At 46.7% G+C, this 25263-nt stretch overlaps 2 protein-coding genes across 7 annotated transcripts in view; one reads left to right on the top strand and one right to left on the bottom strand.

The window, feature by feature from the left end:
- Window positions 1–17949, top strand: part of LOC143166846 (endoplasmic reticulum-Golgi intermediate compartment protein 3) — a 31483-nt gene extending 13534 nt beyond the window's left edge. For 3 of the 4 annotated variants that reach the window (XM_076351639.1, XM_076351641.1, XM_076351642.1), the window contains 7 exons: window positions 5928–5942; window positions 9707–9738; window positions 10384–10480; window positions 11071–11135; window positions 13696–13832; window positions 14765–14820; window positions 16875–17949. In XM_076351639.1, the coding sequence (XP_076207754.1) occupies window positions 5928–5942; window positions 9707–9738; window positions 10384–10480; window positions 11071–11135; window positions 13696–13832; window positions 14765–14820; window positions 16875–16954 (482 nt within the window). In that variant the 3' untranslated portion in view covers window positions 16955–17949. The remainder of the gene's footprint in view (window positions 1–5927; window positions 5943–9706; window positions 9739–10383; window positions 10481–11070; window positions 11136–13695; window positions 13833–14764; window positions 14821–16874) is intronic. The other variant, XM_076351640.1, reaches the window with a different exon arrangement.
- A 1114-nt stretch (window positions 17950–19063) lies between these two features.
- LOC143166871 (CMP-N-acetylneuraminate-beta-galactosamide-alpha-2,3-sialyltransferase 2-like) lies at window positions 19064–24004 on the bottom strand. Of its 3 annotated transcripts, none has more exons than XM_076351689.1 (7): window positions 23935–24004; window positions 21749–22015; window positions 21254–21444; window positions 20773–20952; window positions 20309–20354; window positions 19999–20118; window positions 19064–19880 (listed from the first exon to the last, which is right to left on the bottom strand). In XM_076351689.1, exons 2-7 carry the CDS (start codon window positions 22001–22003, stop codon window positions 19713–19715), a joined length of 960 nt encoding a protein of 319 aa, XP_076207804.1. In that variant the 5' UTR covers window positions 22004–22015; window positions 23935–24004; the 3' UTR covers window positions 19064–19712. The 3 variants fall into 3 exon arrangements, with proteins under 3 accessions (XP_076207804.1, XP_076207805.1, XP_076207806.1); XM_076351690.1 differs by having other exon boundaries at window positions 19064–19855; XM_076351691.1 differs by having other exon boundaries at window positions 19854–19907.
- Between the last annotated feature and the right edge of the window lie 1259 nt (window positions 24005–25263).

Genomic DNA, 25263 nt, shown 5'->3' with positions numbered 1-25263 from the left:
GCTCCCCTGGAAATATCTCGTTTGGATCGTAATTCCACACAAGAACTTACAAGCGTGTGATTTTTTGAACCATTTAAGAAGGTCTACGTTAATGCTCAGACCTATTAATACACTTAACAGAATGTCTTGCAGGATGAAGTTGAATGTCTAAGAGAAGTCTGAGTATTCCAAACTGTTATCGTCAAAAACCACATTAACAATCATATAAAAGTAGTAATTTTACTATAGACCTATTTGATACAAAACTGTGATGACTGACAGTATTTTTGCTACTGCCTTCTGTTCCCTACCATTTTGAATCAGCAGAGAATAAGGGGGTGAACAAGAACGTCAGTACTATGGAAAGTTCGTTCCATTGCACCGCTCTCCCTGCCTCGTGTCAGAGCAGCTATACCACGTTTGTACAGCTGATGGTTAGACCCGAGTCCATACTTTTATTTTTCGGTGCTATTCAAATACTGAAGCTAGCACACCAGCTTTTGTTTCTTGTGCTGCTACGCTCTCCTTCTCCTGAGGGTTACTGTTGTTTAATAGATCTTCAGCTAGGGAATCTGCACAGGCATCTTTGTGACAGTGCGAAGGGTCCTACTCAGAAGCACTTCGTAAATCTGACTGTAAATGTAATTCTGATCTGAGCTTCTGAGCTTTTGTCGTGTGCTTGGTGTCAACATCTTCAAAACTGTAACTTCTCTCCTGGGTAGAAGCAAGTTGAAATTGCTTTTTTTCAGAAAGCAGAATAAGAAGTAAGAGGAGACAGAGGGCTAACACACACGCCAACCAGAACCAGCACTGAATAAGGTGCAGTTTTATATCTGTTTAGTTATGTTAGCTTTAATTGTGTGTAGCTCAATCTTTATGTCCTTTTATTTTGTTTGAGTAGCTGCCCTAGGATAGATATGACCCAGAAGAAGTCTTATTTTTCAGGGATTATTAATTTCTTGTGTGGGCTTCCTCTTCCGTACACAGTTCTCTCTCCTTGTCTGTGTTCTTGTTCTCGCATACTCATATTTTGTCCCCAGAAATCATTTGCCTGAAATAATACTTTATAGGTTCTAAAACTCAGCATAAGGCGAGGTTTGACAGCACCAGCTGAATGTGAGACGAATATAGGTGAAAGGCAGGGAGCCACCTTGCCCAGAGGAGTTCATCCCATTTCTCACATCCATGAACCTTGATTCTTTGTCTTTGGCTTGGCAGAAGTCCTTCCATTAAGAGAGAGGAGATCAGAGGTCCTTGTTTAGACTAGGAAAAAAGATGGAAATTACATTCAAGTTTGCTAACGTTAGCTAAATACGGCAGCCTAAATTCAGTCACTTTCCTAATCAGGAGAATGCTAATGAGTAGCCACCAAAATCAAATTATCAGCAATTGCTCTCCAATTTTTTTCATTTTTAAATACTGTATGAGTGGGTAAGCCTCATGAAAGCCACCCTTCTTAAGAGTTTACTGAATATCAGGTTTTATTATTTACAATCACATTTGGTGATTCTGAGTTACTTATTGACAATATGGTATGTGTATGTGTTTTAATGCAGACATGTATATTGACTAACAGGAATCAAAGTTTTGAAGTAGGTAGCCTATGAATCTCATGCCCTTAAGAGATGCAAGTGCGTTATCTCTTCATAGGCTAACATCTGCTGAAATAGATTCAAATCGTATTTCACTTGCGTTTGGCATTCTAAATGTCCTGAGGATTGTTCATAAAAAAATCAAGCCCCTAACATCTCAAACTTTCTCAGAAAAATGCATTACCCAAATCTTATGTGACCCCAGGCTTATTTCTTAAATATCCTTATACCATGGTAATCTTTATGCCCCAAGGACCTCTGGTGGTCTCCTGATAATCTTTTTTTTTGCAAAGTAAGCGTTTGACATTTCACTTGTTTTAACACAAGTTCTCCTTCCTGTCTTTATGCAATGTTTATGTGTCTGAAGGAACCATAAACACTGGAAATGCTGGGAAACTTAAACTGTGTTAAAAAAAAAAAAAGTTTGTCTACTTGTAAGAAAAAAGTTATTTTGTCCTTTTTATTTTGTTTTGTTTCTGCCTGCGTGAATGTTAAATCCAGGTGAGATGATTTCACTTCCCTTGTTGTTTGTGTGGATGTTTTTCTATGCTTGTATGTAACCTTTGTTCTCATGTTCTTTTGATGTTGGTTCGTATTTATACATATGTACCCAACCTAGGTGAAAGTTGTTCTGCACAGTCATTAAATACAACTTTGCATTCCTTTTGGTTTCCCATAACCCCCAGGCCCTGAAGGAAATGTAATTTGGAAATTGAGGGAGGGTGTTTTTCTGTCTTTAGACAACTGAAGAGAAAGGTCCGGCTCTGCTAGGTTAATGCAACTTTTATCCATCCATAGTCACATTTCCAGTATACCTAACTGGAAGACTCAAGAACTGATAAAGTTTGACCCCCATTGTATCTATAAAAGACACACTTCTACTGTGCTTTCCCTCTTGGCTGGTTCATCATAGCATCAAGGAGATGCTATGTTCTTCTCAGCTGACCATCGGAGGCTGAGCACTTTATTGCTAGAGGTAGTTTTGCAGCATAGAGTTTGTTCATATTTTACCTTAGTTTTCATCATTACTAGACATTTTAGTGTGTGTTGCTATTCATTCCTCATCTCAGGTCATCAAAATTGTTCTCTCTAGGAGAATTCACACGGCTGATCTTATGCCTTTGTGCCATCTATAATGGCTAATTACCTTTTAGCTAGTGCGTAAATACACTGCTTGTGCTTCTTGGGCAGGTGCTCACTCTGTCTGTCTGTCCTTTGCATGCTGTGTTCCTGGATAATACGAGCTGAAACTTCGGGCATTTGCTTTTGAAGCAAGCAGTGATGCTGATTTTCATCCCAAGTTATTGGAAGCATTGAAAACTGATTGCTTTTAAGCCTGCACCGTGATGCTCCATCTTCAGTGTCAGAGAAGACCCCCAACTCCTGAATGTCATACCGGCTGCAAATGGTCTTGTCTTGTTCCTCAGCTCATTTGTGGTCCGGTTGCACTGAGAAATCCCAGGTCGTTAGGAGGAGGAGTGAAGGAGGTCGTGAGGAGGACTGAAGCGCTTCCAAGCAGACTTTTTGGCACTGAAACTAGTAGTGCTGGCTTTCCTGCATCAAGGGAAAACCAGAGTCAAACATTATTGATACTTACAGTCCTCTGTTCCAAGCAGCACAGCCTCAAGCCCTGCTTATTCATTTCGTACTAGCTGAGATTGGGCTTGCTTCACTGTTGTCTGCTCCGCAGCCTTTGAATCCTAAACTGAGATTTTATGTTCAGTTTATGCAGGGTGCTGCAGGTTTTGGTGAAGTCATCTCTTTCACTTGTGCCTCTGTAAAGACAACCTCCAGCACCAGCTATGCCAGGTTGTGATTCTGGATATCCTGGCTGTTTTCTCTGCAGCAGTTCATACCTTCTCTCTTTCCTTCCTGTCTCAGAGAAAAGAGGAATGATTGAATGGTCTAGCTTTTGAACCTCCTGAGGTTTGTGGTTCAGGCGCTGCTGCCATTTCTGTCTATGCCTGTACAGTAGCAACCATCTCCTGCTTCAGCTGCGGTGGTTGGCAGCGAGTTTCCAGCATGCGGGAGAGACCTTAGTGATAGGTTCCTCAGGAGAGAGATGATTGTCATATCACTTCCTCCTTCTTTGCCATATTTCTTCTAGTCAAGGGGAAGCTGAGGCTTCTCACTCATCCTTTAGATTCTTTGGACCATTCTGTTGCTGAGGTGCCATCATCACTGTTTTTTAGGGAAGACATTGCCCATCGTGCTTTATTGACAGCCAGAGAGCTTTTCAGGATTCCTTAAAAAGTATCATTAGATTCCTTCAATTCCCTAGAAAAGAAGCTGACACTGATGACAACATTCAGGACATTCTCTGTCCTAAAGACACACTCAATGACCGTGACGCTTTCTGTGGGTGAAGCAGTTCTGTATGTGGTCCGAATTTTGTGGTTTTCTTATGCCCTACGTGGTCAATGGAAGGAACAAAGTTATCTTTGAAGGCACTATTTTTGTGATTACCATTTGTTTTCCTCCTCATTTGTGGTGATGATTGTGGAAGGAAAAATCCCAAGTAAGCTGCTCTTTGAGACGATGATGGTTTGGGAAAAGGAGCTGCCTACTCAGAGTCACCGAGCTTTGCCTAAAATGCGCGAAGCTTTGTTAGCTCTCTAAGAGCACAAATTCACTGGTCAGTTGTACACCTTCATTAATGTTCTGCCTACGTACTTAAGGGAGGGTTTACTCCTTTCTCTACTAGAGATTTGTTTGACAGCCAGGACCTATTTGAAGGCATCCTTGGACACTATGGATGACCCCTAATAGCCTCTCTTATTTTACATACTTTTTAATGTTTTGAGTGCTGAATTGCAAAAGGGCATACAGGCTTTGGCTGAAGACTGGTTGTCATTTTTTAGGTCCCTTGGCACTTCTCATTGGCAACCAAGACCAAGTGACACTAATTCTTTTTTCCGCAGAGACTGCAGCTTCTTTCTCTGTTCCTTTGCAGGAGTCCTACTAGTTGTGGGGCTGTTACTATTGCACAGGCCTTCTACAGGTACCAGTTCCTCATCTGAGCTCTTCTCCTGCCCTTCAACATTCTTGGAAAAAAAAACCCCGTGGGACTCGATCTCCATCAGTCAAGGACACCATTTCAGTGTCCTTGTGAAATGTCCTTTCATTTGGAGGAGATCCAAATCCTCTGGTTGATCACCTGTATTCCTTCCATAGAGGGTGTTTGTGTGAGCTCATTCTAACTTGTGTCCCAAAGTAGCGTCTGCCAGGGAGTTGACCGTTTTCATCCCCAAACTGAATACTGGAGGCCGAGGTTCTTATTTCATCCTCAGCATTGCTAAGGACTTTTCTTTTTACGCTGGCAAACTCCTTTCAGAGTTTGGTTGTCTTGGTGCTGAAAGATGCAAGGTCTCACCCATTTCTGTGCAGATGGACAAACTGTTTTCAAGTTATACCAAGTCTGTTTTGGAGACCACAAACGTGACATTTCCATTTGTCACTGGACTATAATCCGTCAGAGCTCAAGTCATACCAGTTGTTGGGAATGCCTAATGTTTGTCAGGGAGCCATCTGGAGGCTCTCCATACCTTCCATACTTTCTCCATACCCAAAACCATGCTGTTGTAGACACACCACCAGGGAGGTAGCATTTGGGAAAGCGGATCGAAATTGCTGTGTGAAGGATTCAGAGGCCCGCCTCTGAGGAGGTATAAGTCTATGACAGTTATTGGTTAGTCGTGCACAGTGTGGAATATACGTGAACGGTCTTTCGAAACAAACAAAAAAGGAGGTTACTTAACCTCCTTTGAGATATGCCATCCAAACATACATTTCCCCTGCCCCGCATCCTTCCAGGTATTCACCTTTGTTGGGATCTTGCAACAGAATGAACAAGAACAACCTCATGGTTTGCTACCTTCTCTGTGCCTCAGGTGTGATGAAAGAAGCAGAGGACTGATTAAGAACAAAAACTTGTTACCCAGCTTTCAATGTTAATATGTTGTGAACGTAAACCTTGAGTGCGCTTCTGGATAGCTTTGGTTGCTCCTAAAATGACCTTTCTATTACCTTAAGACTGAAAAAGAATCTAAATATAACCAGCATGCTGCTTTAGAGCTCACTTAACATCTGTGGACATCCCACTGTATTTTTCCTTTTAGTGATTAATTCCTGCATTTTTGTTTCTCTGTTACTCTTTAAATGATTGCTTGTCCATATATCAGTCCTTAGGCTAGCTAGGGAGTCATTTTATATGGCCTAGAAAGCACACCGGCAAAGCTGTTACTCTTCCCCTTTTTGGTACGAGTTTTAAATGCTGCTTTATCTGAATCTCTGTATCTTTTAATTGTGAGGATCTGAATATTTCTCTTTTCTCTCCTGCTCTTCTCCTTTTTGCAGTGCACGCTGTTGAGAGTAAGTGTTGCTGTATCCTTTTTTTTTTTTTTCTTTTTTCCCCCAAAACTGTTTACTACAGAGCTAACGTAATTTCTATTATTGGCTGTGCCCATAAATCTCCTTTGGGAGGAGCTGTTGATCTAGGCTGGGATTTGAGAAGATTTCCTGAAAGCTAAAAGGAGAGCCATCCCAGGTCATTCTTCTGTGGTAAAGGAGGTCACCAGGTGGAAAAGGTTGCAAATCTTTGTCTGAAACGATTTTGATATATCAGTGTTGGACATAATGTGTTGGCAGATTATTAGTTGCTCTGTGCAGATAATGTAATTGAGGGGACATGGTGACACGTTGGAGAGACTTCTGCCTTTTGAAGTCAGATGGGATAATTATCTCAGTTAATCTCATTTGTACAACAGGCTAGAGAATTTCTCCTGGGAATTCATGCACCAAGCCTGCTAATCTCAGAATACTCAGTAGGAGGTTTTCTGAGGGTTTGTAAGCCTTTGGATTTTTTTAAGGGTAATCATGGTGATTACAGGTTGAGATGCGATGTTTCCACTCAGTAACAGCTGGTGGAGGGTTCAGGCTCTCAGCTTTGCTCGCTCCCTCCCCTAACTGCAACATTTTCTGTGTTGCTCCCTGCCTCAGTCCCCTCTTCACGATGCCACTCATCATCTTCCTGCCGCTGTGCTCCTGTAAGATATCTTCCTCCAGAAAATTCATCCCCAGTTTGAAAATTGCTGTCCTAGCTCATCTTGGAGCAACGTGCTTGGATAGCTGTCTTAATGTGTTTATTGACAGAGTCCTGAGTGGCCATAAGTGCTGTTAACCCTGTTTTACAGGTAAAGGACTGAATTTCAGAGTCTAAGGAGGCTTTGTGGTTGTTCAGGTCAGAAAAGCAAGATGGGGGAGAATTCTTCAGATAGACAGCAGTTCTTAAAACTGTGTTACTGAAACAGTGAAGAAAACGAGGTTATATAGAAACAGACAGACTTCTTGGCAAACTTAAGATGATTTACAGGTCTCTCTATTTTACCTAGCTAGGCACTTAGCTGCAGTTACAGAAAGGAAGGAATGTGTTTATGTTTCTTCAGAAATAACAGTCTCTGGTCCTAGCTGACAGTCTCTTAAGGCCTTCTGTTCTGTTTCCTTGTTCTGTTTCTTCTCTAAGCAGGCCAAATAGCCTGTTGTTTTATGTTAAGCATACTATGGCTAGCTAAACATTTATCTGCAACTTGGAGTATCTACACATGTGCTTAGCATAATCCTCAGTGATCAGAAGTAAATAAACCTGTGGTCTGGTGGAAGACTGTTTTAGAAACTGAACGTATAAATCATGCTTTTTCGCCGAGTTGTAAAGCGTTTATTGGAGAGGAGTTTTATAAAAACTAGTTATTGGCGTTTTATCTGTGGAAGGCATAGCAGAGCACTGTGGGGAAATTTTGTTTTGGATAGCCATAACTGTTAAAATGGGTCATGCACGATGTAAATCTAGTATGACAGGTTAGTTAATGACTGGTCTTTCTCAAGTGCTGCCCTTGAATTTCTCTGGTACTGCGCTATTACTGTAAGATTTGTCAGTCTTACCAGTACTCAGCTCCCGCTTCACGTGCTAACGAATGTGACTACCCAAGCGTTAAAGCTTGGATAAACACCATGATCCTGCGTAGGGTTCTAGGAGCACAGCTACCAGGAGGAGCATCCCTGTCCCTCCCTGTGCATTGCTGCACTGCGCCAGCACAGGCGTTTGTGCAGCTGTGCGATTAACCTTACTTTGGAGCTGCTCTGGCTGGAAGAATAGCCTCACATAAAGCAATACTTACATTTCAGCCTCATATGTTCTCTGATGTAGCTCATGACCGAAAGGAGGGTGGGACAGGAATGAGCCATCAAGAGAAAAGATGGGGGGACAAAGACTGTTTTATTCCTTTGGCAGTAGGTCCAGTTTAAATGCAGATCGACCAGAGCCAGGATCTCCGTAGAACTTTGTTATTAACTGAAGGTTAGCCTGCTGGTGTCTGTACAAAAGGCAGCGGGACTTGACACTTCACTGATAGCTAAGCCACTTAACTCTTGACTTAAGTGCAAATAATACTGCAGCGTGAAACAGGGTGTTGCTGGTAACCGTTAAGAAAAACAGCGTAGCATAATCCCAAGGCCATTTCTCCCTTCTTTCCTTTCCCTGCCCACCATTTCACATCTATTTCCAAATTTTTAGTAGGAGTTTCTTTCTTAAAGCCAAATGAGTTCTTTGATCCCGTTGCCAGCACAGGCACACAAACCACTGTGCTAGTGGCAGCAATAGGACTGCACACTTGTCAGAGACAGCAACAGGAATATCTGAAGCCAGTGCAGCTCTGAGCTCTTTGTAATGCAGAACCATTGCCTTAATTCCAATGACTGCAGCCTTAGTTTCTGAGCATTGAACGTTTTAACTGTGAAATGCAAGGGCCTCTCCCTAAATCAGAGCGTTAGGAGGAGTATAGTTTAGGCTCAGCATTTCCTTTTCTAACTGTACATTCTCTGTTTTGCATGTATGTATCTTTGGGTTTCGTAAGGGGTTTATATAAATACAAGTAAAGCTTCTGGTGTTTTATTGAAAGGTGTTAATGGGAAAAAATGAGTTCACAGCACACTCGTGTTAAATAAATGTTTTAAAGGAGAGACTAGTTTCAATCAGTTCTTTAGCTTTGCAGCCTGTCTTGTGCTAGGCTGTGTATCAGAAACCCTTCAAGGGGGCAGCATTCCTAATCTTTGTTGATAATGGAGCAGCACTTGGTGATCTGACTCCATCAGCTCCTAAAATAATAGTCCATGATTTTTGAAGTGTGTTTTTCTTTGCTAAGGTGAAAGGTGAGGTCTGGCTTCCTGAGCACGTGAATTTACGTGTCAAAATGCGCCACAGCCTCTGGCTGCTTTAAGATGATTGTGTGACTTTGGGTAAACCTGGTAGGAGTGATACTGAAATTGAGTTGTAAGTTATATTTTCATCCTGAGACTGATGCTTCTGGCATTGCATAAAGCCATTTAAGTAGCCAACCAAAAGATATCCATTGCCTCCCATTGCCCGTATCTTTGCCAGATCCCTTCTGGGGGTGCGTGGTGCTGCCAGCGTCGTCATAGTGCTGTACGCAGGAAGGGCAGAGAGAGGGCAGGCCAAATTCCCCAAATCCTAGCCCTGATGACAGTCACCTTGGCCCCACCAGTGGTTTGCAGATACCCTGCTCAGGCCGTCCCCGCAAAGACTTTTCCTTTCCCTGTGCGTTCTCCGGGCAGCAGTAACAAGGCCGATAGGCAGAGCGCTGAGAGTTGCTAAGGTGATGATGATTCCTTTAGGGCACTTGCATGTGGTATTAAGGCACGTGCTCTGCTCAGTTGCTGGTTTAGATCTGGTGCGCCTCTGTGTTTTACAGTAGTTAGAGGAGTTATGTGTGTCAGGTGGTGACTGAGGTAACACACTTGCTTGCCCCTGGAATCTTGTTTTTGCCCTAGGTTAAGAATACATTTGGGTGAGGACTGAAAAACCTAATCTGAATTAACCCCAAGTTAAAGTTACTTTCCTTCACTCTAGCAGTGGCTAGTCTATGTCGGGAGGGGAATTGCAGCAGTTTTATCTATCACGTGCCCTACTGCAAGCAAGAGAGAAACCCAGGGGATTTTCTTGCCATTTTAGATCGCGATGGAAACGAGAGGAGCTCCCTCTAGAGAGGGAGCTAAAATAAGGTAAACAGATATGCTTGTTATCACAGTCTGAACTATATTGTTAAACTATTTTTCTATTACAGTTCACGATCTGCAGAGCTTTGGACTTGATAATGTAAGTGTTCCCGAGATAGTGTTCTGGTTCTCTTGGTCTATTTTCCTTCTGGATTTCCCTCCCTTTGCCACATTGAGATCCCGGCCGGATTTGGCTTTATGAGTCTGAGCAGAACCTGGGACCTGCTTTCACACAGGGCTCTGAAGTATGTTCTGGCACATCTGCATGTTGCTTGGCAAGCCTGTTCCCCTCTTCCTGAGACTGCCTTGCTCCTTAATCTGTGCTTCCCAGTTTTCAAAGGTTGACATTTTCACAACTGCTTCTGGATCTGTTGGAGTTTACCTGGTTCTCAGAGGAAAGCAGATGATACCCATACCTATGCCACCGAGGCAGCTGACAGCATGGTGCTCCTGTGGCAGGGAGAGGAGTGGGTGGGAGAGCCTGCTCTGTAGATGGGAGGGAAGGGCACCGGCGTCTGGGGGTTTCCAGCAGGAAAAGGAGAAATTCCACATCTTGGAATCTCCCATGAATAAAAAAGAAGAGCAAGTGCTTTGGAGTTTACTGTTAGGACGTGCAGGGTAAGGGAGGTCCTGTCTCTGTCCCAGAGCCACACTCAGAAAAATATACAAATAGTTAACTTTAGGCCCCTTACCTTGCCCCTCGGATGCTGTGCAGTTGTTTGAGTTATTAGCATTTCCGTTTCAGATCAATATGACGCACTATATCAAACATCTCTCATTTGGAAGGGATTATCCAGGCATTGTGAACCCTCTGGATGGGACGGACGTCACTGCACAGCAAGGTAAAAGCCAGCGGAGGGAAATCTCTTTTTAAGTGTCTGTATTAATAAGTGTTAGAAGAGAACAGGAGCAAAGTTCCCAGTCTTTAACAAGAACCCTGACAGCGTTGCGTAAAACGTGGAGTCCTCCACCTTGTGCTCTTTCTGGAACAGCTGCCTCCATTCATCTGGAACAAATCTGCCAACGTGTTTTGATTCTGCGACCTTTCTGAAAGATCTTTCTTTTCAGTATGTTTTCTTAGGGCTATGCCGTTAAATATAAAGGTTTTCATGTGCTAGAATAAGAATTTTCAAGAAGTCGTACTGGTAAAACTATAGCAAGATAACTGGTTTGTAGGAAGTTTTCCATTTAGTCAAGGCTGAAATGCCAGTAGTTTTGGTTTTGGTTGGAACAGGAATGAGATTCACTTTGGCAAAAGGAAAACTTATGTCAGACATTAACTTTACTGTCCTTGAAAACCTCCAGTAGCTGTTGTGCAGAAAGATGTTCCCTGACAAGTTGAACAAAACCAATCTGCGTCTACCTAACCTGTCAGTCAAGCTTTCCAGCTCTTTGCCGGTTATTAATTGTGTCTCTCTGTCTTTGCTTATAGCTTCCATGATGTTTCAGTACTTTGTCAAAGTGGTCCCCACGGTGTATATGAAAGTAGATGGTGAAGTAAGTACCTTTTTTCCCCTATTGCTTTGGCAAGTGAAAGCCTTCAGACTTTCTCCTCAATTCTGACGCTGACCGTATCTGACCTCTGGTGGAAGCAACACAATCTGTTTGACTTTCTTCATATAACCACCCCAGCAAGAATAACGGTATCGATGGTGTAATGTTATCCGTAATGTTGCCGCAGCGATGAAGCAGATTTCAGTCTCCTCCATCCCACCTAGATCAAAGTGACCATGCCATTTTCATCATGTTCCCTCAGGAGAAGTCAAAGCAGCAGGGAGATCCTAAAAATGTTCTTTGGAGAATAACCCAAGATCAGCTTGTCTCCGATTTAAAAACTCCTTTAGCCTCCAAAAGAGCGTGGCTAGATTTCCAGCCCTGCTTTCAGACTATGTCCTTCTTTTGGGACAGATAGGATAAACAAATTACCGAGGAGATACCAGGGTGAGAGGAAGATCCTGAGAACAGAGACAAACTTATGCTCTCTTCTGAAGGCAGCCTGAGGGAGTTGAAAGAATTGTGATTTCTTCCATTCATTTGGAAGGGTTTATTTTGGTTGCCGTCATTCTGCAGGGGACCTCAAGAGCTACAGAGAACCTCTTTTTAAAAAACAACACAAAACAAAACAAACCTGTCAGTTATCATTACTTGGGCCCCCATAGTCTTAGGGCAGCAGAATGATGTAAGCTGTTGTGTTTCTTTTGCAAAGAAAACACCAGCAGAGGCAGCAGCTCTACTGTTGTGCGGACTTCACCACCAGTGCTACCCAGCATACTTATCTAACCCTGTGAGGAAGAGACAGGTGCCACATGCCCCAGTACCTCTGTGAACATTCACGTACAAGATGGCTTAGCTCCCTAGCTGTCTCCGAGGTTTTGGTTCTGCATCTTGTACGCTGCATGGGTGGTCCATGTTTCACTGACACCAAACCAGCTTCCTCTGAGGTGAAACACAAGTGTCGTTCTGGGGCTCGTTCAGTGCAAGGACTGATCTACACGTGGATGAAACTACACCAGAATATGACTCCCTTGTCCTACGCGGTTTTATAACGCTGTGCAAACCCCACAATGCTGGGAACCCTTACCACCTCAGGCTCTTCACCCAAACTCGTGCCACTCTCGGGCATGTACCACATATCCTTGCAATCAGAACAACATACTACTGCACATCCACACAACCTTCATGTTGCTTTAGGCACTCTGAAATGTAAATCACCGGCAGATTATTAGTTATGTCAGAGGCTGCATAGGAACCACAAATCTGAGGAGCCACGCAGCCCCAGTAGGTACAATGCAGACATTCAAGCGAAGCTATGCTAGAGCAGTGTGGGCAGAGCAATCTAACAGAATCTGTTGGAAAGGTAGACGTAGTTGGTGTTTCTTCATCTGCCCTAAAGATTGAAATTGTTTGCAAGACTCGGTTCTCCTGTGATAAATCCTTATGTGGACCACTCTTTCTTCAATCCCCTGCCTAGAAAGGACCCGTCTGTTTTTTCCTGGAAGTTGGGTGGAAGTTACTTGCTATGAGGTGATACTGGGAGACCCTTCAGACCTTGTTTGAAGCTCATTCTGCTTGGATTGAGGATGCCTCTGCAGTTTCTGTGGATGATTGAAATTCCTGAAGTACAAAGGATAGTTAAGCGGAGCCCTATTCTTATGGCCACCTCCCAGTATACCGTGGCTTCCGTTTCTCCTGATGAAATCTTGCATTCTACTGTAGAGCTGTTGTTCAGTTTTCAAAGGACTTCTCCTGTCAAAAGAATTTCTTTTTATTAGTCACCAGGAGAGGAATCCACGCAGACCGTGATGCTTATACGTATGGTAACTATGGATCCAAGTGCTGCCAGATGTATACCAGGGGCTGTGTTACACAATCAGTACTTGGAACCTCCAAATGCCGAATTTGGTAGAGAAACTGGATAGTATGTTTCTCAGCTTGGATCGTAATTTGTGTCAGATAGCTTATTGGGGATGATAGAACATAATTTCATTTTACAGAAACCCAATTTATTTGCTCTAAGAATAGGACTGGTATGAACAACATGGCAAAGAATGGCAGGGCGCAGAAGAATGCTGCAGGGTGATCTTCGTTTATATAGAGATGGGCATTCTGTGTCCTCCTGCAGCCCTGGCACTCTCCTGCTTTTATGTATTATTTACTTTTTTTTTCTCACTCTTGAATATATATGGCTTTCTCACATCGGTGCTGTCTCCTGAAGCATGCTTAGGTGGACGGCATTTTGGTAGAGGATGACGTGGACTTGGGGTTGAGGTCGAGAGGGACAGCTTATGCCATTACTTGCCAGCAGAGACCAAAACAGTCCAGCCTGGAGACTGATGCACCGCTCATTCTTTGGGCTAGCTGGGGCTTTAACTGATAGCCTGTGGTAAAAATAGACTTGATCCCGATGGTGCTCTTTATGACCCTTTGTAACCACTGTCAGGCCCCCCACAAGTGAGTGGGCAGGGCTACATTGATATGGTTCACTGAACTCATGTTTTAGTAGCCTCTCCTATTCCTCATTAACAAAACAACATTTGCTGTGTTTGTTTCCTGCTAGGTGGTAAGGACTAACCAGTTTTCAGTTACACGACATGAGAAAATAGCCAATGGGCTACTAGGAGACCAGGGTCTGCCTGGTGTATTTGTGCTATATGAACTTTCGCCCATGATGGTGAAGCTGACAGAGAAACACAGGTAAGAGACATTTCAATCTATTTCATTCACCTTTTTGTCATTTTGCATAGCTTAAAACTCCATCCTCACTCAGACGTGACAGTACAAATGCCTGAAAGCCATCCAAGCCCCTTCCCGGTCAGTGGAGAGGAAGAGGCACTCCCAGATGCCCTTCCTCTCAGTGTGAACATCTGAAAGGGATTGGGGTTTTTCTGATACTACCTGAAGCGTTTTAATCCAGTATCAAGATGGAGAAGGAAGTTGGTGCAGCGAGCAGAAGTCTGATATAATGGTCTTCAGTTCCGACTAATTTCCTCAAAGTCTTTTTTTAATGGGAAGGCTGGATTTATATAGCATACCCATCTTACCAGCACCTACAGCAGCACCCACCTTACCCAACCTGCACCTGCTATAGCTTTTCTGCATGTTGTCGTCAGTGTGGAACCTCTTTCTTCTTTCCGGGTCCTCCGTTAATCACAGGCATGTAATTGCAGGGGAATGGAAGGGGTTGTAGCTGTCCGATCTTTTAGGATCATAATGAGGGACAGCCAATGCCCACACCTTAAAAAGTATTAACATGTGCTTAGGGATTTAGTTTTTGTGTTACAGCAGCCTGCTGTGCATTCTGTCTGGGTAGGAATGGATAAAACCTTAGGGATTAAAAGACCATAAATTCAGTACTTACCTCCTAGGGTTGCCATTGAGCTTGTTAGAGCGCACTGCTCTGATGCTACTCAATAAAAGTAGGTGACAAACTCCATTCCGTAGCCAGTAGGGGTTATTTAATTGTTAAATCTGTTGCCAGCTATTAATATTTGTAGAATGCATACTTACACGTGCTATGATGAACATTATGATAATTATGAATTAGTTGTTATTAGTTAATTGTTACTTATCTGACATATTGGTATCTGAGCTCATGCTGGTTGTTCAAATTGCTTTCCTCATTCTAGGTCCTTTACACACTTTCTCACGGGAGTTTGTGCCGTCGTTGGAGGCATATTTACAGGTATTGGACCTTTCAGTCTTTTTTCTTTCTAAAGCATAAACATTTGACATCTTGCTCTTTCTAAAGTCTGCATGGCTGGTAATAAATCCCTGTTTGATGGGGAGAGATGATTTCAGCCTTCAGGAGGGGATGTAGCATGTTCTACAGAGCCATGGGAGCGGCATCAGATTGTAATCAGCACTGCAGACTTTCAAGATGCTGTAGATGATGTAGACCTATTATAATATTTCAGCTGATTAAATACTTCATTTCATTATGATGTAGACCTATCATAATACTTCATTTTGATGCCCTGCAGGACGTTTTGTTTTCAAATAATGCGGTCTTTCACATACCATATGAATGCATCTGTACTGTTTTCTTGGCCAGCTTGGGTCTGTAAGCAGATAGTTGCTTTCATGTGGAACCAAAGCCAGTAAGATCTGTGAACCCAGGTCACCATGGGCATAGCCATCTCAGAGGTCTCAAACTGTGTTCCCAGACATAGGAGCTCCAGTGAGTGCTCTGCAGGGACTAAAAGCAGCGCTCACAGCTAGACGGGGTCCTGTAAGGAGAGGCTGTTCGGGCAGAGCCATTTGAATGTCTGGACTTCATTCTCAGTGCTGGCTTCTGGAATAGCTAATCAGCATCTGCTCAGCTCCGTGCGTGTGACAGAGCCCAGCCTTGGTCCAGCCTTGCACACCAGCTAATAACCCAGGGTGCTCTGAAACATAGTCAGAGATGCTCACGTGGCTGTGAAGGGCCAGCCTGGAGGTCTGGCCAGCAGATCTTACTGGACCTGAGAAGCCAGCTACTATATCACGTAACACCTGTATCACATACCTATATCACATAATACCTTTATCTGCAAGGTTTTCCCGTCGCCTGAGGTGTCACAATGCTCAGTTAACCTCATACTGTTAAACAGGATTTCTGTCTGTAATGAATTTGATCGTATTCATTTCTATGGTTGACTCAGGGAAAGGCTTTCAAAAATTATTTTCATGACAAATGCAAGTGCCCTCTAGCACTGATTAGATTTGACAGCCAGGTCATAGTGTTTGCTGCCATATGCCATGTTCAAACTCTCTATATTCTAGAGGACAGACCAAATCAGCTGTGTAACAGTTCTTGTGTTACAGCATCAAATTCATTCCACAAGTAGAGATAATTTCAGGGCGAAACAACGACAAAAGACAGTCATCTGAAGCGTTACTCAAAGAACAGATAGTAAGGCCAATAACTCCATATTCTACAGTAATAAACAGAAGACTCAGTTCCCGTTTTAGCTGCTACTCTTTATATAGTATTGAAATGTCTGTCTTTGTGTAAGGCCAAGTAATTGCTTACCTATTGCTTAGACTGAGGCATTGAAAATACTTTCGCTCCCTGGCATCCTGTGTTCCCTCCACGGTAGGAGCTCAGGGTTCCTGTCCTGTGAAAGCTGCCTTGATGGATGCAGGGTTGCCTGTGTTTTGTGGTGCAGTAGACCCATTCTGAGCTTTGCTGTGGTCCCAAACATGCACTGAATTAATAGGCTCCTTCAGTGCTGGAGACATTTGGGGAAAATACTGCAGAAAGAACTAAAGGCATCAGTTTGTTTTGCTTTGTGTCCTTGGTGGGTAAACATTGCAGTCTCCGATAAAGGGCATCCTTAAAGGGCAGCATCAGGCAGAGTAGCTTACTTTTAAGGTTACTGTGAAATGAGCAAGAAATGGGAAGCATGCCCTTGGCAAGCTGGGTCAGGGCAATGACATGGCATAAAGCTCTCGGCATCAGCTTCCTCTCCAAACTCTTCTCACTCATCAGTAAACACATGTGACTCGGTCTGTCTCATTTTTACTTCTGTAAGAGAGATCTTTTTCTGGAGAAGCATGATCACCTCTGCCCTGCAAGCTGGATCTTGTCTGTCCTAATGAGATTAGTACCTTATTCTTCTGAGCAGCAGCAGCTGTTTTCTGTCTGGGGGAGCTGGAATTCCTTTCCACTGATGGAAGGGTTTGTGTTTTCTTTCCCTGGGAGTTGTTCTCTCTTTGAGGCATGTCTGGCTTGACCCATCTGTTTTTTCCTTTTAGTTGCAGGATTCATTGACTCCTTGATCTATCACTCAGCACGTGCCATCCAGAAGAAAATTGAACTTGGGAAGACAACATAAATAAGCAATGACCTCACCCCACAAAAAAACTCTAAGGAGAACTAAAAAGGTCTTTTGAAACACAAGTGATTTTCTGAAGTGCACAAGAGAAGAGGTTTGGAATTACCAGATGGCCCTGACTGCTCTTAAGTTACTGTCCCATCATTCTTTGGCATTAATTTGTGAACCTTGCTGCTATGAAGATTAGCCATCTTGTCTGGCTGTGCAGACCCTACTGTAAAAACCCTTTTGTGTCAGTCCATGTTCATCCAGATCCGCCCCGCCTTGCCCCCCCCCCCCCCCCCCGAAAGAGATGCTGGAGATACTGCATTGTTTGCCTCCAGGAATAATGTGCTGTTTTGTCATGAGACCTGGAATGGATTGAAGTTGCCATCAAATAAGCTTTCTAGCAACACCATCTAGCTTTTTTATTTTTTCTTAAAAATGTTTCTGAGTGTGCTGATGCTGTATGCCAGACCTCTGTGAAAATGTGCTGAATCCCATCCAGCTGTCCTGGGCAACGTGGTGAGACTTGGGTTGTGTTTACTGTACTGTGGGGCATTGCAGTTGCTCCAGATTGCTCTTCTTACGAAAGATGTAAGTTGATGTTTCAGCAAAAAAAATGTTTGGAGGTTTAATTGATTTTTAAATTAGATTGTGTTTTTCACTTCCCCTCTGTTTATATTTGAAATAAAGTCCATCCTCTGTGTGTTTTGGTAAAGCATTTGGAAGAATAATTATTTGAACTAATCCTGGTACTGAATTGGAAATTAAAATTAATAATATAATAATATTATACCAGATATAATATCATATACCAGATATAATAATATAATTAATATAATAATAATGCCACCTGTATTGTGGCAAAGTATGTAGATATCATGATGATGATGGGGTTTTTTTCTTTTTAATGATCTACATATGTGAATAAAGTGCTATATTGGGAGAAATTTGAAAATAATGAGGAAAAATAAAATATTGTGGATTCCTGCCTCATTTTGAGGCAAAACAGACTCATTAGTCTTAAATCTCAGCTCTGGATTTGCTTTGGTATTGACTCTAAACTTGGTCCAAGTAATTGGGCCAGCAGTGCACAGTGTGACAGGCACAGGATCAGATAATGCAGAGAGAAAGCTATTTTATAATTCATTTAAAAGTCATTTTTGCTTGTGGTTTGTTTTTTTTTTTTTAATTAGTTGAACTTACTTACAAACCAGGGAGTATAAAAACCTGTGTTTTTTCAATAGGGGAGAGAAGCAATTTGAGGTGTGGGTAAGGAGACTGATTATTCTCTAAGCTAGAATACTGAAAAAAATGGGTTTGTAAAAAAAAAAAATAATAATAATTTTGAAACAAGGATATTTAATAAATCCATCAGGTCAGGATCATATAGTGCTACTACAATGTGAGGAAGGGGACATAGTATCTATATGTTTTATCAGGAACAAAAAGTGACCTGAACAGCTTTGATTGCTCAGCAGAGCACACAGCTTTGTAACTAAATTTGAAAGAATAATCAGGAGGGGGAAGATGAATGGAAATAATGTAGCAAGAGTTTAACCCACAGTTCAACAATTACCAGCTAATTGCTCGTCTTTGATAAGAAAGCCAATTACTTGTAAACCTCAGAAAAGCATTGGAGAGCATCATACAGAGCACTGCTGAGGCACCTAGAGAAAATAGAGGGAAGGTGAAAGGGCAGGTAAGTGCAAGACTTACACTCGGTGTGGGAAACTGGATATAATGGAGAAGAGAAACAGAAGACACACACAGACATGGAGATTCTACCTGGAGAGGTAGAAAATCAATGAAGCTAATAAGTAATACAGGCTTCTGCTATAAAATGGGAGCTTATGAGTAGGAGAGATCTGGTTATTTTAATAGACTGAAAGACCAAGTGACTAATAGCTACGGAAAAGCTGAGTCTGATTCAAGGATGTTCATGTTTGTGATTGAAAGTAGGAAAAGACATCCTGCTAACACTGCTTTGGAGGAGAAAACCTTTGGGGAGCTCAGTCTCCAGGATCTGCAATCTTGTTCTGCAGGGTGGGGCTGAGATAGGTTGCTCTGTCTTTTCAAAGCATTAAGGGCTCAAAAAGTAAAGCAAATGTTAATAACAGATTCATGTGTGTTTTCAAGGTTTACTCAATGTTAAGATCATTTCAACTGTACTTGATTCTATTGTCTTCTGAGTTAGCATGCTTGATTTTTTTCCTTTCTTACTCTTCTTCGATGCAATTTTTAAATTATTTCCTTAGTTATAAAAAGACAGGAAGGGAAGATGCCCCTCTCCCCCTGCCCAAAGAACAACTATGAACCTCCCCCAAAAGCCATCAGTGGGTGGAAATGTCAGGTCCGTCATGTGGACAGCCATGTTTGAGCGGCTGCCATCACTACCACAGCTGTCACCGAACAGCTTCGTGGCCACTGCAGGGACACGCACAGCAGCTCATGGGCTCCACGCTCACCTCCAGCCCCACTGTCTCCCCTTCCTCTTGCAGCCAGCGTGGGCAGAGCCATGCCCACCCTGTGTCCAGCCAAATGCAACATCCCTGGTGCCATGGGAGCATGTCACCTCCCAGCACCCACAGTGCCCAGCTGGTGGGACCAGCACAAGCAGCACCGAGACCCCAGGGATCGCAAGGTCTGTGAGCCTGGGCATGTGGCAGAGCTAGGGGTGAGGAGAAGCAAGCTTAAGAGCCGAGGCAGCTGCCAGTAGTGCAGGGGGCTGCCAGTTCCTACACTGATGGCCTGGCTTCAGTTTCTTGGAAATGCATCATTTGTAGAATAAAATCCTGCCTTCGGCTGCCAGTCTCTCGATGAGGCTGAATTCGACATCAGCGTCGTGGACCCTCGTCCTGCGAAAGGCTCCAGACCAGCGGTTTTTCTCCCAGTAGTGGTGCCAGTTCCCTTCACTGTCTGCTCCAAATCCAAACACAGATACCTGTGCACGTGCCAGCAAGAGCCATCACTGCGTGGGTGCTTGGTCAGCCTGAGAGCATGCAGACAAGCAGTGCAGTGGTGGTACGGCAGCAGCACCTGGTCCTGCTGGCTGCACTCACCTGCTGGCAGGTGTGCAAGGCGAAGAGCAGGGCCGTGAAACCAGTCGAGGGATACCGCCCATGGTGCTGCATCCAGTTGTTGTGGATGTACTTGAGGAAAGCTGGGCTCAGGATCAGCACCTGAGTGGGTAGTGGAGAAGCCATCAGCTGCTCACCATGCAGCAAACAGGACAGCCAGCTCCTGCCACCAGTGCAGCCATTGGCCCTCCTGCTTGCCGGCTCTGCCCACATCCCACTGAAAAACAAGCCTGGCCTCTGCCAAGAGGAGCCCTATACGCCCAGGAGGAGCTGGAGCCCGCTGAGCCCTTACCTTGTTTCTGTCAGCTTTGATGAACTGTTTCACTCTCACGTAAGTGCTGCAAAAGCCAGAGGACAGCAGTGAGCATGGGCCACTGATGCTGCTGTGGCCTCTCCTTTGGAGGCAGCTGGTTTGCAGAGGGTGCCTCATGGCACCCCCAGCCCCTTGGACTGGCCCAGCAGCATCCCCTGGCCTGCCTCTGGGAAGGCACACATCAAGCCCATGGCCCCACAGTGGGAACAGCTACCATCCCACCCATGGGGGTTATGGGACTGCAGGATGCCCGAGCCCTGCAGGTATGGGTCAGTGCCCCAGACCGTGGTGCAGAGGGATGCCAGGACCCTCACCCAGAGGCCCTTCATCCCACCACGACCATGGTGCCAGGGCCCCAGTGAGGCACCAGTGTCCCCAGGACCACCCTGTGCCATCCCCAGGGTCTCCAGCACAAGAGATGCCATCCCCTGAAGCCAACGCACTGCGTGAGCTCTCCAGTGGAGAAGGCGCTGGCCACCCACTGCAGGTCCAGTGGCTTGAAGGGGACAAGGACGAGGTGGACGCCAGGCCCGAGGTTCACTGCGCTCTCCGGGTACATGAAGTGATGGGTTGTTCTCATGCCAACATCCAGCTCAAAGCCAGTGATCTTTGCTCTGTTCATCCTAGGGGACAGTGAAGAAGGCATGTCCCAAAATGAAGGTGCATGCCATGCTGGTCCCAGGCTGCTGGTCCCACTAAGCAGGGACACCAGGTCACCCTGGCCAGCAGCAAAGAGGGGACATGGGCAACACAGGGCCAGTGTGTGCCCCAGAGTGGGGGGGCTCCAGGGAGCAGGAACAGCAGCCCCACCCCCCCCCGCCATCACAGAGCTTGTGTTGGCAGATTTCACAGGGTGGCTGGTGGCTGGGGCATGCAAGGGTCCCAGGGAGACAGGGAGGGGCCAAGCCCCTTTGGGTCACCCACCTCAGCACCCAGTCATGGGCATCGATCCGCAGCCCGTGGCCGGACCCCTTCAGCTGCCCCGAGTTCCCCACCACTGCACAAGTCCTGCAGTGAGATGGGTCCCACACGCTGCCAGTCGGGGCCGGGAGGACAGTGAAGAGGTGCCAAATTATGGCCTGGAGCTGGATGTCACTCGGGGAACCCTGCAGGGTCTGGGGGAGCAAGGGCAGCGACAAGCAGCATCAACCCACCCACCCCACCCCCCCAGTACCCCTAAAGGGGGACAGATCCCCACTCTTCCCAGCAGAGCCCTGGGAAAGGCACAGAAAAACATGATGGGATCTTAGGAAAAGGGTGCGGGACAGCCCAGAAAGGTGCAGGGGTGGTGAGCTGGGGTCCCTGCACCCCCTTCATCCCCCATCGCATCTGTCTGACTTGACCTTGGTCCTGCCCCACCACAAACAGATTCAGGGAGTCCAAGAAGAGCCCCGAGCTCCCGCCCATGCCCCCACTCACCAGCCACCACTGAACCACATCAGAGGAGAGCTCGTGGGCTGCGCCCGTCAGCAGAGGCCCCATGGCCATGTTGTAGCGGGCATTGAACCATGCAGAGCTGTTGGCACCAGCAGTGCAGTGGGCAGCAGGGACATCGAGGAGGGAGGGAGCCCAAGGAAAGGGGCCGAGGCCATCCATGGGGGCTCGGAAACATTGCCACAGGAGCAGCAGTAGGCACAGGGCCAGCACCACCTGTGTGCGCCTCTGGCACAGCATCCCTCATGCCACCTGCAGCGAGATGTCACAAGAACCAGTAGCAGTGACACCACAGGACCCCTTCCCACCCACCCACCCTGTCCAGCCTCCTGGGACACCCCTTGGCTGCTCACCAACCCTGCAGGGACCTGAAATAGCCTGGTACATGTTTCCTTTTCAAACCATTCAATGGCTTTATTGCTGTGCTCTGCTTCTGGCACTGCTGCAGTTACTTAGGTCCGGGCAGGGCTGGCTGGTAGCACATGCTGTACGAGGAGCTGCTTTCTGCCTGCAACACTTTTAGTCTGCAAATTGACCCGCAAACAAGCGTCGTTGCCCTGGCCAGCTTCCCTCCGGAGCCACAGCCGCCCACCCACGAAGCAGCTCCTCTGCCGGCAGTGAGCCCCGTCGCCTCCTCCCCACGCATGCCAGTGCTGTGGAGTAGCTGCCAGGCAGAGGAGCCCCTCAGCCTCTCTGCTGCCATCAAGCCCATGCAAGCGCTGTGCAGCTGGCGAGGCACTCCCTCCCCAGCAGCCCTGGGGTTTTGCAGCTTCAAGGGCACTGAATCACTGCCAGGAGGAAGGAGCAGGAGGTACTAACTGCCATTTGTGTGCATGAACCTTTCTTAAATACCAATATTTAAGTGACATTTTTGTTCTCCATCTAAAAGCACTCAAGTAAACGAAAGTCAGAGGGAAAAGGGTTTTCTCGTCCTGCAGGGACAGCCTCCATCCCAGGGTCAGAAGCAACTGCAGCGGGGGGGGGGAGGGGCCCTCTGTACTCGGAAAGCTGAAGGAGAGAAAACTGCTCCTATCCTCACAGCAGCACACTGTGCTTCCCCCAGTCCCCTGGGAGCTGACATGGGGCCATAGGTCAGCACCGGTTTCATTTCTCCACATTAACCATTTTCTGCGGCTCCTGCAGCACAGACGTACCTGCTTGCCGTGGTATCCAACCAGCTGCACTCAAATCTGACCTGCAGGACGTGTACCTGACAGCAAAACTGCTGCTCCTGAGGATCCGAGCAACGAGCAAAGAGATGTTGGGGGGCACAGGGGGTTGGACGATCCCAGGTGGCTGCAGTGGTTCGTGCTCCCCTGCAAGCCTACCCTTTCAAAAAGCAACTGAACCGTCACCTCTTGTTGAAGGGAAGCACAAACAAGCCACCACCAGTGCACCGGAAACACAGATGTGGGTGCTCCCGAGCAGGAAGTGGCCACGAAATGCTGGCTCTTTGCCCCACAGGCTCCGGGGGCCCCCAACACTCTCCCAGCTGGCGGTGGTGGATCCCCGTGACTTAGTCTTTTGCCCTCCTGCAGCAGCCAGGAGCATTTGCCAACATGGAGGTGAAGAGCATCCATCTGACATGCCGGTCGGGCCAGGACCCAGCAGTCTCCCAGGCTGATTCGGACACTCATAGAGCCTCGGGGGTTATTAAGCCGCAGCCCATGGAAGGGGATGACCTGGCTGGCAGCTGCATGGCCATCACCATCACAGCTCCATTAAGCCCAGAGCCAGGGGACTCAGGCAGCACAGTGAATATTTCATGAAGCTATTTGCAGTTGCCCGTCACTGGGGAGGGCAGGGCCCTGGACAGGCAGGGTTGAGCAGCCCCACCTCCCCGCCTGTGCCCATGCGCAGCCCCTGCTCCGCGTATGGGACCTCTCCCCCTGCACCTGCACCCCCATGGTGGCTGAAACAACCCCCTGGCCCTGCGCCCAGGGGTGCCCTCGTCTTGGGGTTCCCCAGCCCAGTGCCATCGGCCACAAGCTACCGCACTGCAGCCATGTGGTTGCTGCATTGGGCTGCGCCCAGTGGCCACAGACCTGTCCCCATCCCTGCTCAGCCCCAAGGGACACCGCCAGGAGCTCCCCAGCCCTGCAGCCAGGAAAGAGGCCCTCATGGTGTCGCAACCTCCTGGTCCCCAGCCAGCTGTACCCAGGGCCCCTCACCTCCTTGGAGGAAACGCCGCTTAGCAGGGCCAGGTGACGTTGATGCTCCTGGGCTTGGTGGCCTCACCAGTGCTCGTTGCAAGCTGCAACAACTGCCATCGGAAGAGGAAGTGTTGCGCCGTGACGTGGGGGAGAACAGAGCCTCGCAGTGAGTCGCACAGTGAGGTCAGGGCTGCCGTCCCTCCTCTGGCGGTGCCCACCACCCTGGCATCCCGGCACAGCCCTCCCATACAGCCCAGCACCGTGGTGGCCACCAGTCCCACTGGAGCCGGATGCCCTGGCCATGTTCCCAGGGCCAAATCAGGAAATTCATCATTAAAATATTCCTCTGAACATGGGAGAAGTTGCCTGGAGTGGAACTGCCCTCCTGCCCCTACGGGTCCTGCTGGGACAGCTCAACTTCTGCCAACACTGACACCAGCAACAGAGGTCTCAACAGCCTCGTGCATCCAGCACCTCACCAGCTGGTTTCTTTTCCTCACCTGGATGGGATTTTGGCTCAGAGAGGGCAGAGAAAGGCTGTGAAATGTGCCTTGGCAACTGGAAAAACACAGCCAGTGGAGAAAAGCCATGCAAGCTGAATTGTGAGTAATTTTACCCAAGGGGAGGTCAGCCCTCTTTGCTCTGATGCCTGCAAGGAGGTTTGGTGCCTGAGGGACAGCGGCAAAGAGGAAGGATCTAGAAACTCAAACTAGAACAGCCCTGCAAAATACAGAGCACTGAAGAGCCAGTATTTATTGGCGGCGAGCTCAAAGGACCTCTCCAGCAATCTGGGGGGCCAGGCACCAAAGGAGCAATGCCCTGAGCTGCCACAGAGCACATTTCATGGAGCACAAACAGTGAAACCTGGGTGGGAGGAATCAGGGACAGCGCAGGCTCATGGTGGTGCTGGCTCCACAGCACTCATTTGCATTTCCAAGCTCCCAGCGTGCTCAGCCTGCAGCAGAAGCCCCTTTCCAAGGGGTTTGCATGCCAGCACGGCTCCACTTGCAGCTCCAGAGCCCTGCAGGGCACAGCTCTGCTCCACTCTACCATCATTTCCATTAGCAGTAGCAGAGCAGGAGCACCATGGGACTTGGCAGTGTGGGCACGGCAAGGAGGAGCCGGACATTTTGCAGCAGAGTGCACCAGAGCTGTGCAAACAGCTGCATGGGGATGTGGTTGGGGCGGGAGCACATCTGTGGAGTGTGTAGGTTGCTGTGTTCTCTCCCTTTGCCTGGCCAAGGGATCCTCTGGGACAGCCTGGCACTGCCAGTAGCCCATGGGAGGAGTGGGCTGCGGGGACAGGGATGCTAGACCAGCAGAGGTGAGGGAAGCAGCACCAAGTGA

Source organism: Aptenodytes patagonicus, chromosome 14, assembly GCF_965638725.1.
Source record: "Aptenodytes patagonicus chromosome 14, bAptPat1.pri.cur, whole genome shotgun sequence".
In the NCBI taxonomy this organism is placed as follows: Eukaryota; Metazoa; Chordata; class Aves; order Sphenisciformes; family Spheniscidae; genus Aptenodytes; species Aptenodytes patagonicus.
This window is presented reverse-complemented; position numbering and strand designations above follow the sequence as displayed.